Source organism: Halichoerus grypus, chromosome 6 (assembly GCF_964656455.1).
Source record: "Halichoerus grypus chromosome 6, mHalGry1.hap1.1, whole genome shotgun sequence".
In the NCBI taxonomy this organism is placed as follows: Eukaryota; Metazoa; Chordata; class Mammalia; order Carnivora; family Phocidae; genus Halichoerus; species Halichoerus grypus.
The window spans coordinates 121,703,083-121,720,515 of NC_135717.1; the positions used below are offsets into that span (position 1 = coordinate 121,703,083).

The following is a 17,433-nucleotide window of genomic DNA, read 5'->3' on the forward strand; positions in this document are numbered from 1 at the left end:
GAGCCATGGCAACGGCGTGACGTGGGGGTACTGGGAGCTGCGGGAGCAGCGGTCGCGGCTTCAGTTCTAGCCTACCCCGCCGCCCGGGCGGGAGCAGGGCGAGAGGAGCCGGCAGCCCCGAGCCGCTCCTGTCCTCGGGGACCCTGAACCCGCCCGGCGGCCGCTTCCTGCCGCTTTTCCTCGGGAGTGAGGAAGGCGCAGCGGGTGTCACAGCCCAGAGGGCAAGGGAGGGTCGGTCCTGCGCATGGCCTCGGCGGGCGCGCGGCGGCTCCCAGCCGGGACGCGCGCGGCGGCCCAGCGTTGCTGCGGCTTCGCGCTCCGCCCGGGCGCGCGCCCGGCTCCGCCCCCAGGCCCTCCGCGACGGCCGCGACCAATGAGGTGAGAGGGAGGCGCGAGCGTCTGCGCTGCTGGAAAGGCGGTCGCCCAGGGCCGCGAAGTTCCAGGGCGGGGGGTTGCAAATCTGGGGTGCTGGCGTGGAGTGGGGCGGCAGCGGTCTTATCTACGGGTCTCGTGGTAGAGCTTTGGGGGAATGCTTTTGCAAGTGATTCGCGAGGGGAAGTCCCCGGGGTGGGTGCCCAACCACTACTTGCCCCTTTCGGGTGCCCTGGCAACGCCCGGCTTGGCAAGGCCCCAGAGACTGTGATACTTTCTGACAGTCCTAGCTTTTAACAGTATCGTAGCCCACACTCCAAGGCAACAGCCCCTCGCACGCACCCCACTTTTCCCCATCTCCTCCCCCGGCACTGTTCTCAACCGCCCTCGACCTTTCGCACTCGTGACTGCCTGGCCAGGGAGCCTGGCGGGCTGCAGCAGGTGCTGGGAGAAACGCTTGTACGGATGACCTTCCTCTGGGATGCACCCCCCCCCCCCACCTGGGAATGGTTGAGGAATACAAAGAATCATGAGGTCCTCTCTCCTTTCCTTTTGTCCTTAGATTTCTGATGTCCTGCAGCCTTTTCTTGCCCCGGGCTGCCCAGGTCTTGGTGGCTGAGGTTGGCTTACCTCCTACGCGTTCCTTCATGGGCTTTGCTGCCCCCTTCACCAACAAGCGAAAAGCTTACTCTGAGCGTAGGATCATGGGGTGAGCATCCTCCCCTGTCCAGCATCCTTCCACATTCCCTTCCTCTCCAAACAAATGACTAAATCCAGGCTAGAATGTAAGGGTAGCAATAGTGGGCAAGATTCATCCCTGGCCATCCCTCTCCCCAGCTATTATTATTGATCCTTTATCCTTCCCTGCCAGTCTTCCAACCTTAATTTCCCCCTTCTTGGTTGCCCTGCATGTGCATTAAGTGAACCGTGATTAGAATTGGACAATATAAGACGACAGGGTATTATTTCTCTGCTGACCTTTTAAATGTATTTGTGGGCAAGATATAATACTAACACTGAGCACTTGCTACTGCTAGTAGTTAGGCTATTTAAGTGTTTTAGGTAGGTTTTCTCATTTGATCCTCTCAACAGACCTATGAATCAAGTACTATTATTAACTCTGATTTACAGATGAGAAAACGGAGGCACAGGTAATTTACTTAGGACTACATTGTTAGAAAGTTGTAGAGCTAGGATCTGAGTTCTTGTGTGATCACCAGTAAAACTGATAGCCTTTGTTCCCCTTAGATGTTCCCTCTTAGGATCAAAATAGATAGTAAATGCAAAAACGTTCTGTGAACTACAAAACATAACTTTAACATCATGGAAATTTCCATGTTTGCTTTTGGGAAGTCATTCATCCAGGCTTCTTTGGGATCTCTAGTTCTTGAAGGCGAATAGTTTGTGGGCAAAGTCATGGGGGCAGGGAGGGCACCTAGGGCAAGGAGGAACCTGACCCAGCTGGCAGTTCCTTGGCCTTTCTGTCTGATTCCTTCCCTTAGGTACTCAATGCAGGAGATGTACGAAGTGGTGTCCAATGTCCAGGAGTATCGTGAGTTTGTGCCCTGGTGTAAGAAGTCCTTGGTGGTATCTAGCCGCAAAGGTTACCTGAAGGCCCAGTTAGAGGTTGGCTTTCCACCTATTGTGGAACGTTATACCTCTGCTGTTTCCATGGTCAAACCTCACATGGTCAAGGTGAGGCGCTGGGAGGGATTAATTAGCAAAGTTTTTGTATTCTCTAGTGTTTTTACATTTAAAGGCTATTTTGGCCTTCTTTGTAATGATTTCACCTCCATGTGTCAAATACTTCCCTAATAAAACATTAGAAGGAAAGGAAAGGAAAACATTTTTCAGTTCTTTCTTATACCCTTCTATACCTACTATAGTTTTTTTTTTTTTTCTTAAGATTTTTATTTATTTATTTGACAGAGAGACAGCAAGAGAGGGAACATAAGCAGGGGGAGTGGGAGAGGGAGAAACAGGCTCCCGCCGAGCAGGGAGCCCGATGCAGGGCTCGATCCCAGGACTCTGGGAGCATGACCTGGGTGGAAGGCAGACGCTTAACCGCTGAGCCATCCAGGTGTCCCGCCCCCGCCCCCGCCCCCCCATGGGTTTTATCCCATTGTACTATTATTTAACTAACTGACTGCCCTCTTCTAGGCTGTTTGCACTGATGGTAAGCTCTTCAACCACTTAGAGACCATTTGGCGATTCAGCCCTGGTATTCCTGCCTACCCCCGAACTTGCACTGTGGACTTTTCGGTGAGTCAGGAGGCTGTGTAGCATAGAGCTACAACTGGGTGGTGAGGGTTGAGCGGAGGTACTATGGAAGTTAAGTATAGCTAGCACTTAGCATTTCCCAAGTCAATGACACTCTCCACGGGTCTGAGCTTACATCAGACTTGTACTCTGTGCTCAGTCCTAAGTAAGGGCTTTTGAGGGAATCTAAGGAACTGGAGGGGGAGGGGAAGAAAAGACATGGAATAGTAAGTGTCCTTGTGTTTGGCCAGGGACGATCCAACATGGTCTTGAATAGTTTCTGACTGTCTCTTACCTGTTCCCAGATTTCCTTTGAATTTCGTTCTCTGCTGCACTCCCAGCTGGCCACCATGTTTTTTGATGAGGTTGTCAAGCAGAATGTCGCTGCCTTTGAGCGTCGAGCAGCTACCAAGTTTGGTCCAGAAACAGCCATCCCCCGTGAACTGATGTTCCATGAGGTGCACCAGACTTGAGGCAGGACTGTTCCCTGGCCTCTCCTCTACTCTCCCTCCCAACCCAGTTCTCTTATTTATTTCATTTGGCTCCTGCTCCAATCTAAGAGTCTGTGTTCATAATGACGTTCTTCCTCTCACTGCCCCAGAAATTGGGTTACAAGCTGGCTGGAAATGCTGGGGTGGAAAGGCAGGAGGTTATGGAAAGGCTAGGAAATGGTCAGGCTCATCTTGAGAGTCCCACATGCCTGATGTCTGCAGCCTTCTTACAGTGAATTATAATCAGGACTGTTGGTTGTCTTTGGATCCTGTCAAGGTTCCTTAGTGTCTGACCTGGGGAAGATAGCAACTTTTCTAGGGACTGAATAAGCTGAGCTTTTTCCTCTGACAGGGGTATTGGGCGGTAGATAACTGTTGCCTGCCTGATATGCCTCAGGAAATGCCTGAGATCTGGCCCCAGCTTGAAATCCATATGACCTCACTTTAAGAGTATTTCCATGCTGCCTGGTTAGTGGAGAGCAAGGAGCTGTCTTAACATCGGTGGCACAGGGGCAAGGAGAAAAAAAGCACTGAAGAGAATTGTACTCTTGGGTTGTACCTTTTTCTTCTACTTGGCTGAGTTTTTATAAAATTTCAATAAATTAATTGTGACAGTGTGAATTTGGCTTTTTTATACTGTGTCTTGGGGGAATGATGTGGATATAGCAGAGTAGAAGAAAGTCATGGCTTCCTTCCTCGGGGGAGTAAAGGTGCAAGAAGGCCTCTTGGACACAGTGTCCCTGCTAACTATAGTAGCACATTCTACAAGCCAGGACCTAGTACCCACTCCCTTGCCTATTTATAGACTTTTTCAGAAGGTCAGTTGCAGCAGGAGTCTCAGGACAGAATAATCTGGCCTCATATCTACCATATAGCTGATGGTCTTAGGACCACCTCTTTCTTTTGAGGACTTCCTTAAAAGAGACTGCAAAGAAGAGGCATTCCACACAGTACTAGAGCCCTCTAGTGGCTCAGGTCCAGAGCTAGCAGTCCTCTGTTTGCCCTTGGTATGGTTTGTTCTTTTCACCCAGTGGGCTGCATGCACCAATTTCCCCGGATTAGTCACATAAGCAGTTGTGAGGCTCAGCTACGGTCCTTCAGCGTTCTATCCTACAACAAAATTAGGAAGGATGGGGGGCTAAAGGTCAAGGACTTCTAACCCTGAGCAAAAACAGAACTCTCCTTTGGAAATTTCACAGGGACCCTGTCTTATTAGGGTAAATGAATGTCAAACCCACCGAAAGATAAAGGGATGTGTACAGGATAACTTAGAACCCACTTAGTCCAGGATCTTGCTAGCCAGATTCCTTACTTTATAACAGAGATTCTTCCAGGCCTTATTTAATAGCAGGCTCAAGCATTGTTAATAAAAACATTTATTTTGCATTTTATACAGAACAACCTGAAATCTGGATCATGACTTGACAGTTACCCAGGGGTTTACAACGTGTCCATCTCGGCGTGGTTCTAGGAATTAGGGATCCACACAAACACAGGCAGGAGTTGCAAGGGAGGAAGGGGGCACAGTAGGAGTGTATTTCAATCCTTTCTTAAAGAAAAGGCAGTAGAGCATTCTGAGTCACTGAAAACCTGTGCAAATGGGGCTTCTAAAAAACAAACACTGTACTGTGAGCTCTTGGGGAAGGGGCTGGATAAGGACCTTGATAAATAAAGGGATATTTCCTGGTAGCAGGGAAAGAGGAGGGAAGCCTACTATTTTTAATGTTCTCAGCCCCAGGACCTGATATTCAAAGGAAACCACATCCAATCTTAAATAATTTCCCTGCTCAGAAAGAAGTACCTATATCCCTGGAACCAGACTATGAAGATATCATGCTGGTCATTCCCAAGTCCTTATTCACTGGCCCACAGCATACTAAAATAAAGGGGGGGGGAAGTCAGAGGGTAGTGGCTTGTGTTCCATAGAAGTGAAAACTCAGTTCACGCTAAGCCCTGATAAAGCCAAATGACCGGGAGGGACCACAGCTTAGACAGTGGCATATACAACCCGCTGAAAGAGGTCTCTAGTAAGGACCAAGAAGGGGAGGTCCAGGGCACCCTCAGCCTGAGGTGCAGCAGGTATAGAAAATCTGCAAGGAGGGGAGTATTAAAGTAGTGGGGAATTAGAACACTCCAGATCTTAATTTTCATGGGATAATTAAAAAAAAAAAAAAAAATCAAATACTGGGTGCCAGTCACAACAAATGCCATGGCCTTTATGGTCACCTGGTAGCATTAAAAAAAAATGCCAAAGATGTCCAACTACCCACAGGTCTTTGCTAGGAAGTGTCTGTGTGCATGGGAGAGAGCAATGGGGCTTGATACAGCTGACAATCCAACATGATTCCTATGGAAACAGAAGAGGCCAGAGTCCTGATTTGCTGGCCTATGGAGGGCTGGAGAGAAGAACCAAAAGTTCCGAAGTGACTGCAGATTCTCTGCAACCGCTTTGACCCAGGCAAAGGAAAGCCAGATTCTCACTCTAGAGATGGTACAGGGCCCAAACCTAACCCATACCACATGCACTAGTCCTGGTCACCCTACAGTTGATGGGCAACTCACCAGGCAGGAGAAAGGAACTGGTTGGGGAAGAAGGGGTTACTTTTTATCTTTTAAAGTCTTAATTTATATTTTAACCTCAACCTTATTATCAGTGCCTCAGATACAATTTAATCTTAAATCTTAAAAAGCCCCCTGAAACAAAACAAAATTATACTTTTTTTTAAAGCTCCCTCACTTTCTGGTAGTTAGTTTCCCCCAGTCTTCAGTTTTACCCTGACTTAGAGTCCACAAACTTCATCAGACCATCCGTGCTCATGGACTTGGGCCTCTCTAGTGGGAAGCCTAGGCCTCGGCTCCAGATGAGCTGTGCCAGTACACCCAGTGCCCGTGACACCCCAAACAGGACCGTGTAGTAATTCATCTCTGTCATGCCGTAGTACTGCAAGATAAAAGAGAAAAAAGTTTTGGTAAAGGCCCCAAGGTAATGGCATGCCCAAGTCCAGAAACCTTAACCGAGTCAGCCTTAAATGGAAATGACACTAGGAAAAGTACAGTAACTGGGATTCTGAAAAGAGGACACCCCTTTCCTCCTGCCTGCACCTGCCCTCCACCATAGGCAACTTTATCAAAAGGGTAAGGAAGGAGGCATGAGTCCTTGCTCTGACTAGGAAGTTGATTTTCTGCATGGCAGAGAACATTAGGGTTTGGCACAAATTAAAGGGAAAGCAGGGAAGGGAAGACTCACCTGGAGCAGCACTCCACTGTGAGCATCTACATTGGGCCAAGGATTCTTGGCCTTGCCCTGCTCTAATAGGACACTGGGCACAATCTTGTACAGCTGAGCAACCAGCTTAAACATGGAGTCATGAGGCAGGTGTTTCAGAGCAAACTCTCGCTGACAGGTATATCGTGGATCAGTCTTCCTTAGTACCGCATGGCCATAGCCTGGGACAACCTGCAAAGAGTGAGGGTAAAAAAGCCAGTTGTATTCTCAAGTTTTTTTTTTTTTTTTAAGACTTTATTTATTTATTTGACAGAGAGAGACACAGTGAGAGAGGGAACACAAGCAGGGGGAGTGGGAGAGGGAGAAGCAGGCTTCCTGCGGAACAGGGAGCCTGATGCAGGGCTCGATCCCAGGACCCTGGGATCATGACCTGAGCCGAAGACCGACGCTTAACAACTGAGCCACCCAGGTGCCCAACAAGTAGAAGTTCTTGTCTTTTCTAAATTCTTCAGGATAGATAAATATGGGGGAGGAGGGTCTGCTCTCACTTAGGGGGCCTCTTTTTTTTTTTTTTTTTTTAAAGATTTTATTTATTTATTTGACAGAGAGAGACACAGTGAGAAAGGGAACACAAGCAGGGGGAGTGAGAGGGAGAAGCAGGCTCCCCGCTGAGCAGGGAGCCCGACACAGGGCTCGATCCCAGGACTCTGGGATCACGACCTGAGCCGAAGGCAGACACTTAACGACTGAGCCTTAGGGGACCTCTTTCATTCTATTCTCAATTCTACCAAATTGCACAACCCTGGGTCTTGGCTTCTTTCCTACCTGCTAAGCATCTCTGCTTACCCGTCCTGAGTTCAGTGTGTTCCAAATGTAGTCTCGTAACTTCTCATCTGACACATCTTTGCCAACTTCTTTCTGTAGTTGTGTCAACCAAACAAGTACTTCCTATGGGTAAGGTTTGGGGAATAAAACAGTATCAACACATATGCCAGGAGAGAATGCCAAGATCAGAAGAAAAGCAAGGGAGTAAGAAAAACATGGAGCAGGAAAAGAAAAGGAAGAGTCTTACCTGATTTGCCAAACCATGCAGGGGCCCTGCTAGCCCGTTCATGGCTGCTGCAAAGGACAGGTAGGGGTCTGAAAGGGCACTGCCCACCAGGTGGCTGGTATGGGCACTTACATTGCCTCCCTCATGGTCACTGTGGGGGAAATAAGAAAGGAGAAAAGCTCTAGTAAGAGATGTCCCAATCTCATTACCAGTCTTTGTTCACTAATCCACAGGGCTGGAGAGGTCACTGGTTGATGCCTGTGTGCCAAGCTCCCGGACTCTCACTCCCGCTTTAATAGCAATGGCCAGAAGAGGGAGCTCCTGGAAAGCTGAAAGATCACCTACTGTGAGCAACTAGTACCTTTCCCTAGCTTCTTAGAAGCATTACTTCATTCTTAGTGTGGTTATGGTAAGACTTCCTTTACTAGACTCCTTTCTTGCCTTGTGTGATCCCTTATGCCATGTTCCATCTCCTTGTTGCCTACCACTTGTTCCCAGAAGATGAGAATGTTAAGGAGCTTTTCTTAAAATTTTCTACCAATCCAGGAATCCTGGTGGCTATGGTTGCTGAGTCTAGCTTACCTGTGGATGGTGAGGTATAAGCGCATGAGCTCAGTGAACTGAGCATCGGTATAGCCTAACATGTTGGTGAAATTGTGGGACCAGTCCAGCTTAGAGTCAATGGCCCCAATACTGCTGCCCTCCCGGTAGAGATTCCGGTAGATCTTTGCTGCAACACAAGGTAGCTTTGCGATCAGATCCATACAATCTTCGTAAATCAACTGATGAGAGGAGGAAAATGGAGAAAAAAAGAAAAGGATTTATCAAAAAAGAATTAGGCAAGGATGCTGTTTGTCCTCCATGGATTGGGCTATTTGGTTGATGGTTTTATGCTCAGTGGTTATATATGGAGGCTAACAACAATAACTATTTAACTAAATAATTTTATGACCCAGGCTCTGCACTAAGTGATTCACACATATCTTATGTATCTTGTGTATATTAAAACATTATTTCTGGGGCGCCTGGGTGGCTCAGTCGGTTAAGTGCTTTCAACTCAGGTCATGATCCCAGAGTCCTGGGATCAAGCCCCACATCGGGCTCCCTGCTCAGCAGAGAGCTTGCTTCCCCCTCTCCCTCTGCTGCTCCCCCTGCTTGTGCTCTCTCTTGTCAAATAAATGAATAAAATCTTAAAAAAAAAAAAAAAAAGGGTGCCTGGGTGGCTCAGTTGGTTAAGCGGCTGCCTTCGGCTCAGGTCATGATCCTGGAGGCCCAGGATCGAGTCCCGCATCGGGCTCCCTGCTCGGCAGGGAGTCTGCTTCTCCCTCTGACCCTCCCCGCTCTTGTGCTCTCTCTCTTTCATTCTCTCTCTCAAATGAATAAAATCTTAAAAAAAAAAAAAAGATTTATTTATTTATTGGGGGAGAGAATCTCAAGCAGACTCCCCACTGAGCACGGAATCCCATACAGGGGTCGATCTCATGAGACCCTGAGATCATGACACCTGAGCCAAAATCAAGAGCCGGATGCTTAACCGACTAAGCCACCCAGGTGCCCCCAAAGTCAGATTTTGAAGCCTTTTATGTTTAATCGTGATCTTTCCCAGTACATGACTCAATGAATGTGCTAAGACACTAGGTTTTAACAATTAATTCTATGTTCCATCTTTCAAAGAAAATTCACCATATATGCCAAGAGTCAAACAGTGGCATTCAACTGTTAGACAATAACAAAGGCTTCCATTTTTTAAGCACTTATTATATAACAGGCACTGTGATATGTTATTTGCATTTTTTTTTTTTCTTTTCTCACAAGAGTCCTGTAAGGTAATATATCCCTCATTTTATAAATGAAGAAACTGGGGCTTGGCCAGGTCAAGTAACTTGCCCAAAGTTACCCACTCAGCTAATAAGCATCATGTAGCTTAAACAATTAACTCATGGACATTCTTGTTTCATCGCACCCTTACTTTCTCTTCCCAAATTATTTTGAGTGAATTTCAGACATTTTTTTTTCCAATATATAAATATTTAAGCATGTATCTCTAAAAGATAAAGTCTATTGATAAATAAAAATCACAAAACCATTATCCCACAGGAAAAAAATCAAATCTTCAATATCATTAAGTATCTACTCAGTATTCAAATTTCCCTGATTATAAAGCCCTCCACCTCATTTGTTTGATTCAGGACTGAAAATAGCCCACATTGCAATCATCTCATAGTCTCTGAAGTCTCTTTCAATCAATGTTAAACGCCCTCTTGTTCTCTCTTTTAACTTTGCAATTTATTTGTGGAAAACTGGACCATTCATTCTGGAGAATTTCCCAGTTTAGATTTTGCTGGTTATATACCTGTGGTATCATTTAATGCTTTCCTGCCTACTGTATTTTCTACAAACTGAGAGTTAGATCTAAAGGCTTGAGTAGAGGGGCGCCTGGGTGGCTCAGTCGTTAAGCATCTGCCTTTGGCTCAGGTCATGATCCCAGGGTCCTGGGATCAAGCCCTGCATCAGGCTCTCTGCTCAGCGGGAAGCCTGCTTCTCCCTCTCACACTCTCCTTGCTTGTGTTCCCTCTCTTGCTGTCTCTCTGTCAAATAAATAAATAAAATCTTTAACAAACAAACAAACAAATAAAGGCTCGAGTAGATTCAGGTTCAATTTTTTTTTTTTTTAAAGAAAGACTATCCAAAAGAGCACCCGGTGATATATGAAAGTATTGAACCACTATATTATAACCTGAAACTAATATTACACTGTATGTTAACTAACTGGAATTTAAACTTAAAGCAAAAAAGACTACCTGATAAATAGCACTGTTGTAAGTTCGAGCCCCACATTGGGTGTAGCGATTACTTAAAAATAAAATCTTTTTAAAAAAGAGAAACATATAATCTAGTTGCTTGTGATATTAATAGCCTGCTCAACTCTTATGTCTCAATTTTATCTTCTCAAAGGGATTTTAAGTTCCTTAGGGACAAGACAGGGTTTTGGTTTTGCTTTCTTTTTTAAAATAACTTTAAAAAGTATCATTTAGTCAGTGAATTTTGTCAATGCTGCTGGATTCAGTAAGAATACTGCCAAAATTAAAAAGCTACCTGAAGCAAGAAACAGCCTAACACCTGCAAGTTCTCAGGAGATTACTTACATGACAATCATACTATTAACTATACCTCCTTTATATCCCCCAAGGAAGTAGGTTACTTCCAGAAGCCTGCGTCAAGTATATGCAGTTCTAAGAGACCTGGGTTGATTAGCATAATGCCAAGAAGGACAGGATCCTGAGCTAGATAAATTGTCATCTATGGAATATATACTAACTTGCAAAACTATTTAGAAAGTATGAATGGCCACATCAAAAAGAAAACACATAAAGGAGACTGTGTCAATTTCCACTACTGAGAATGAAGTTTATAAACCAACATGTATCAGACCAGGTATGACAATGTGGGATCCTTACCCTGCCTTTTGTCGTGGTCCGTGCTGTATAGTCAAGAAGAGAACAAAACGAAACAAAAACTGACAAAGAACTCCTGTTATTTCTTCTTTAATAAGCTAAGACTGAGGTGCTATTAGCTATTTGTACCAACACATTCTTCACTGATAAACCCTTGGGAATAAAAAGACAATTAAGACATGCCAACATCACAACTATCTGGAATAAGGGTTACAAAGCTGACTATAATCATTAACGTGAGCCAGCATCTCTATGGCTAGTAAAATCCTGGGCCAGGTAGTTAGCTTTCAATCATTAAGGAGACAGAGAAAAGAAGAAAGCTAGTATTAATTGTAAAGAGCCCCCAGAGTGAAGGAAACTCAAGTTTGAATCTGGTCTCTATCACTTATTAGCTGCATACCTTGGGCAGGCTACTTAACTTCTCTAATCCTCAGTTTTCCCATTCGGTAAAATGAGAATAACAAATAACATCTACCTCATAGGGTTGTTCTGAGAATTAAATCAGATGATTATAAAGCATTTAAGCATAATATCTGGCATGTTTCCAAGAGATTTCAAGTGTTTGGATGATGATTTTATTATAAAAACTTCAAAATCTATGTATACCATTCATAGGCTTTACAAAAGTGGCATTATCAGCAAAAACTTGATCTGTGGGCGCCTGGGTGGCTCAGTTGGTTAAGCGACTGCCTTCGGCTCAGGTCATGATCCTGGAGTCCCGGGATCGAGTCCCACATCAGGCTCCCTGCTCAGCGGGGAGTCTGCTTCTCCCTCTGACCCTCCTCCCTCTCATGCTCTCTGTCTCTCATTCTCTCTCTCGCAAATAAATAAAACCTTAAAAAAAAAAAAAACTTGATCTGTCAGCTACTTAGCAAATTTTACTGAATTCAACATCTTTTTTTTTTTTAAGATTTATTTATTTTTATTTATTTGACAGAGAGAGACAGCGAGAGAGGGAACACAAGCAAGCAGAGTGGGAGAGGGAGAAGCAGGCTTCCCGCTGAGCAGGGAGCCCGATGTGGGCCTTGATCCCAGGACCCTGGGATATGACCTGAGCCGAAGGCAGACGCGTAACAACTGAGCCACCCAGGCGCCCTGAATTCAACATCTTAAGGCTATTTCACAATTAAACAGCTGGTTGCATCACAGCAATCTCATGGTCATGAGTGAGGTCATTCAGCAAGAGCCCTAACTTTTTCAACTCAATAGATTATACTATTAATCTCTGTTATGGAAGAAATGTTGCATGCAGAAGATCATCCTCTTGAGGTATATGTAAAAAAAAAAAACAACAGTATGAATTGATGCTCTAGTAAAAACTCAGGTCATACATAAACTCAACATAAATTTTTTTTTTTAAGATTTTATTTATTTATTTGACAAAGAGAGACACAGCGAGAGAGGGAACACAAGCAGGGGGAGTGGGAGAGGGAGAAGCAGGCTCCCCCCTGAGCAGGGAGCCCAATGAGGGGCTCGATCCCAGGACCCCGGGATCATGACCTGAGCCGAAAACAGACTCTTAACGACTGAGCCACCCAGGCACCCCCTCAACATAAATTTTTAAACAGAAATAACCAGCCTAATGATGTCATGCATTTCTACTTAAGTAGCCTATGGTTAAATTAACCAAGGCAGAGAACTAATAGAAATAGTGTCTGACTTTTGAGAAAGAAACAAGATATAACAGCAAAAGAGCATGAAGCTCTACTAAAGCAGTTAGTGGTGCTAATATTTGTGCAGTGTGAACTTAGACACACATCCTAAGGCTGACAAATACATCAGTACTGCTTATAAACACTCTCCAAAAGATCAGCAAAGTCCTGGAATATAACACATTCACCTCAAGACAGCTGCACTCACATGACATCTCACGAAGAGATAATGGCAGAACAATCAATGACTATACGTTAAAACAAGATTCATTTTAACAATTCAATGAAGGACAGTATGAAGCAATGAAGCATGTTCGGATGCCCGGGAAAATACCTTATAGGCACCTATTGTAAAGCATGAAGAAGCTGTTTTCTCCCCCTCTCCTGACAGTCAAGACAACAGCATTGTAAGCAGTAACAGGCACATCTGAGTGGTCAATATAGGAGAACTGCTGATCTCAATTTAAACTTCTCTGTTATGGTGGCCCATACAAATAACAATTGCTTGAATAGCATTTAAAAAAGAAAATGGAAAATATATTCAGATTATACAAACTTCTGAACCTGCTGATGTATGGCTTTATGTATGCTTTAAGTGCTTGTGAATGTGTATATTTTCCATCATTCCTATACCTTCCTTCTCAATGCCAACCAGAATAATTTCAAACTCACTCTCCCTCTTTCCCCCAACATCAAACACAGTTCTTTATACACAGTTGGCAATGAGTAAATATTGACCAACCAAATGAAGCAGGATTTGCCAAAACCCTGAGGATTGCATCAGACCAGTGGGCCATGCATGCTCTTCTGTGCCGTGCATCAAGTGAACTCTTTGGAGGCTTTCTCCTGGTCAAATCATCTAGTATACCTGCTTTGCAAAAAGGAACCATTCTGTTCCCATATTATCTGTCTCCAAACAAAAAAAGAAAATGAGACGTCTTGCTGTAAACCCAGCCAGGTAACTTGTCTTCTACTCAGTGTTTGTGAGTCCCATGTGGGGTATTGGCAAGAGGATGGAAGGAATTATGTACTATGCACCGGGACAAGGCACAACAGTCTTCACATACTCCAACCAGTTCAAGGGTCACATTTCATTTTCAGAAAATAAAGCTCAGGGGCACCTGGGTGGCTCAGTCGTTAAGCGTCTGCCTTCGGCTCAGGTCCTGATCCCAGAGTCCTGGGATCGAGCCCCGCATCGGGCTCTCTGCTTGGCGGGAAGCCTGCTTCTCCCTCTCCCACTCCCCCTGCTTGTGTTCCCTCTCTCACTGTGTCTCTCTGTCAAATAAATAAATAAATTCTTAAAAAAGAAAAGAAAAGAAAAGAAAGCTCATTTGTGTGTGGATCCTACTTCCAGGATACTAACCCCATTTGGCTGATTGGCATTAGTCCTCCTAGGACTCTAGAACTCTAGAACTGCCTTAGCTGCCATTCACCTAACATCTCAAGGTTCTCCTTATTTGAAGAACAAGAAGGGACTTTTTGGGGTTAGGGTGAGACTACCCTGCAAAATCTTCCTCAGGGACCCTGCAGTTAAGCCACATAATTTCCAATGTCCCAACAGCTCTGTGTAATACCTCTATTACAGCAAGATACTGAACTGTAATTTTTTACATGTATATCACCCTAACCAAACCAATAACCTTGGTGATAGAAAGCATGTTCCATTTATCTATGTAATCCCAAGGACCGAAAGAAAGCAAGCCTAGGGCGCCTGGTTGGCTCAGTTGGTTAGGCGACTGCCTTCGGCTCAGGTCATGATCCTGGAGTCCCTGGATCGAGTCCCACATCGGGCTCCCTGCTTGGCAGGGAGTCTGCTTCGCCCTCTGACCCTCCCCCATCTCATGTGCTCTCTCATTCTCTCTCTCCAAATAAATAAATAAAATCTTTAAAAAAAAAAAAAAAAGCAAGCAAGCCTAAAATAAAATGTGTTTAATGAGCTTCTGGCGTAACTCAGAGAAGTAGTTCTCCTAAAGATTCTACATTCCTTTTTCTTCCTTCACATGCAAGTCCTTTGTATCCTCATCACACATCAATCATTGCCATCAAAATTTCCTACCTCCCAGTACTTGGTTCGGTTGATACCCTCTGCATATGCTCGGGCAAAGTTACTCTCACTGTTGAGGGCTGTAATGGCTGCACTGAGCTGAGACATGGGGTGTAGATTGGTGGGAAAGTTGTCCAGCATGGTGACCACATGGGAAGGTAGAGCTGCTCTCTTTGCCCACTCTTTTGAGAGCCAAGACACCTGTGGAAAGGGAGACATTGCTCAGAACACTAGGCAAGGGAAACGAAGAGAAATAAAGACAGTGACATCTGAGTAAAGAAAATCCAAGAGAATTCAACCCAGGCCACTTATACAGCAGAACCCTGCTCTGATTCCTTCCCCTCACTACACATCCCTATAAACTACCACCCAGAGCCAGATCAGGATTAAGTATCTGAGATTAGAGAAAGGCAAAGAAGGGGAAGAATGAGAAGGGCTAATAACCTTCTGCTTTACCTGTTCCTCTGTTGGGATTTGTCCAGTTACCAGCAACCAAAATAAGCCCTCCGGCAGGGGTTCTTCGCCCCCTTTAGCCTTGGGCAGCAGTTTCTGGCATTCAGGGATACTGTAGCCTCGGAAACGGATACCCTTGAGGGAGAAGAGTAAGAGGTGCAAATCTTAAATTTATCAGCCTGGATGTCACATAATTGACTAGTCTCATTCTTATCAGACCTTTCAACAAGTTAGAATTTCTAAAGCTTAAAAAAAAAAAGTTTTTTTAAAGCTTAAATCTTCACATAACTTAATTCTGTTTGGTACTTTTAGTTTTACTCATTGATATATTGAAAAGGTAGACTTGTTCTTCAGTTAGTCCATATGTACCTATTTTCCATCTTCCAAAACATGAAGGCAGATACTTTGTTTTCCTTACCCTCACCAGTCTAATCCATGGTGTGCACAACAGTCAGTAAACTCTGTGATTATTAGTGTTGACATGAGGGTCTCTTACCTCATCAGGATCAAGAACTGATGTTTCATATACTAATCCTTTCATGCCTCTCATGCCACCGTACATCTAAAGAAAAAGACAGGATGTAACCAGTAGAATAATTCAGGCTAGAGCTTGTTAGTGTTTCATGGGATTTGAGAGAGGAAATGTATTCTTTGACTTGCAAGACTTCATTTGTAGAAAGATTTCTGAGGAGTTAACTTAAAACTTTGCAAGAAGACTGCTAACATTGGAAAATGAAAATTTTAAGTTGAAAAATTGCTATCTTTATTTAATGTGTCTGCCTCTGTTTGCTTTTCTTCTTATATTTTATTTTTTCTTCTACCCACTCTTACCCCCTCATTCCCACCAACCAAAGTCAACAGAATGGGATCTACAGGGGCACCTGGGTGGCTCAGACGGTTAAGCATTTGCCTTCGGCTCAGGTCATGATCTCAGAGTCCTGGGATCAAGCCCCATTTTGGGCTTTCTGCTCAGTGGGGAGCCTGCTTCTCCCTCTCCCTCTGCCTGCCACTCCTCTGCTTGTGCTCCCTCTCTGTCAAATAAGTAAAAATCTTAAAAAAGAGGAAAAAAAAAAAAAAAAAAGAATGGGATCTACAACAGGGAAAGGAAATAAGAGACCAAAGGCTAAACACTGCTGTGGAATTATCATTTGAGCTGCTCTGACTCTTCGGGCTGGAGAAGAAGCCATCCTAAAACTGTTCTAGTCAGCCTGCTAGAGCTGTGGTGTAAATGGATGATCAGCACAGCATTAATTCTAACAGTCCTGGCCCCAAAAGCTGAGCGGTTGGGAAGAATAGAAACTTCATTCATCCCTCCTATAGGTAAATTAGGTTAGGCTCAACTATTAAATTTACGGAAAAGACCAGTCTAATTTTTAACGAACATCATAAGCGCCAACATTTCCATGTATGGGACAGTATGCTTCTGAATAGTCGGTGAAGAGAATGGTATTTCTGTTGAAGCACATTACAGAGCTACTTTTTCCAGCCAAAACCCCACAATCTTTACCATGTCCACAGTGATCTGGCCCACTACTGTCTTGCCATGTTGCTGCCTGAAGGTCTTTATTCTGGCCTGCTCCTTAGGTATCAGGTCGGCCAGTATGTCTTTCAAATTCTAAAAAGAGAAGTAGAGAGGTTAAGTGATGGTCAAAATGTCGATTAGATTTTTCCTACAAAGTAGGTATGTTAAGACTACTTTTTAAAATTTGGCTTTCTTGGGATGCCTGGGTGGCTCAGTTGGTTAAGCGTCTGCCTTCAGCTCAGGTCATGGTCTCAGGGTCCTGGGATCGAGTCCCACATCGGACTCCTTGCTCGGCGGGAAGCCTGCTTCTCCCTCTGCCTGCCACTCCCCCTGCTTGTGCTTTCTCTCTCTCTCTCTAATAAATAAAATCTTAAAAAAAAATAAAATAAAAAAAATAAATAAAATTTGGCTTTCTTGGGGCACCTGGGTGGCTCAGTCGTTAAGCGTCTACCTTCGGCTCACGTCATGATCCCAGGGTCCTGGGACTGAGCCCCTCATTGGGCTCCCTGCTTGGCAGGAAGCCTGCTTCTCCCTCTCCCACTCCCCTGCTTGTGTTCCCTCTCTCTGCCAAATAAATAAATAAAATCTTAAAAAATATTAATAATAAATAAAATTTGGCCTTCTCTATCTGCCAGAGAAATCTGGTCAACTACCCTACACAGATAAGGGTAAAAGAATTAGGCAGAGAGGGAGGGGAATGGATTATTTATTTATTATTATTACTATTATTATTAGGTACAAAATTTCAATTTGGGAAGATGAAAAAGTTCTGGAGATGGATAGTGTGATAGTTGTACAATAATGTGAATGTACTTACCGTCACTAAACTATACACGTTAAGATGGAAAATTTTATGTTATGCATATTTTACCACAACTTTAAAAATTAGGCAAAAATATTTGATATTC

General features: G+C 44.3%; 2 protein-coding genes across 4 annotated transcripts in view; one reads left to right on the plus strand and one right to left on the minus strand.

Annotated features, from left to right (window-relative positions):
* Nucleotides 1-7,770, plus strand: COQ10A (coenzyme Q10A). 2 transcript variants are annotated; one of them, XM_078076129.1, is made up of 5 exons: nucleotides 1-378; nucleotides 935-1,081; nucleotides 1,875-2,067; nucleotides 2,533-2,634; nucleotides 7,633-7,770. In XM_078076129.1, exons 1-5 carry the CDS (start codon nucleotides 245-247, stop codon nucleotides 7,693-7,695), a joined length of 639 nt encoding a protein of 212 aa, XP_077932255.1. In that variant the 5' UTR covers nucleotides 1-244; the 3' UTR covers nucleotides 7,696-7,770. The 2 variants fall into 2 exon arrangements, with proteins under 2 accessions (XP_077932255.1, XP_035933367.1); XM_036077474.2 differs by lacking the exon at nucleotides 7,633-7,770 and adding an exon at nucleotides 2,937-3,743 and having other exon boundaries at nucleotides 6-378.
* CS (citrate synthase) overlaps nucleotides 4,481-17,433 on the minus strand; it is a 26,651-nt gene continuing 13,698 nt past the window's right edge. For both annotated transcript variants that reach the window (XM_078076126.1, XM_078076128.1), the window contains 9 exons: nucleotides 16,511-16,618; nucleotides 15,500-15,565; nucleotides 15,007-15,138; nucleotides 14,563-14,751; nucleotides 7,982-8,181; nucleotides 7,421-7,550; nucleotides 7,195-7,296; nucleotides 6,370-6,579; nucleotides 4,481-6,063 (listed from right to left, as the gene is read on the minus strand). In XM_078076126.1, coding sequence (XP_077932252.1) covers nucleotides 5,893-6,063; nucleotides 6,370-6,579; nucleotides 7,195-7,296; nucleotides 7,421-7,550; nucleotides 7,982-8,181; nucleotides 14,563-14,751; nucleotides 15,007-15,138; nucleotides 15,500-15,565; nucleotides 16,511-16,618 — 1,308 coding nt within the window. In that variant the 3' untranslated portion in view covers nucleotides 4,481-5,892. The remainder of the gene's footprint in view (nucleotides 6,064-6,369; nucleotides 6,580-7,194; nucleotides 7,297-7,420; nucleotides 7,551-7,981; nucleotides 8,182-14,562; nucleotides 14,752-15,006; nucleotides 15,139-15,499; nucleotides 15,566-16,510; nucleotides 16,619-17,433) is intronic.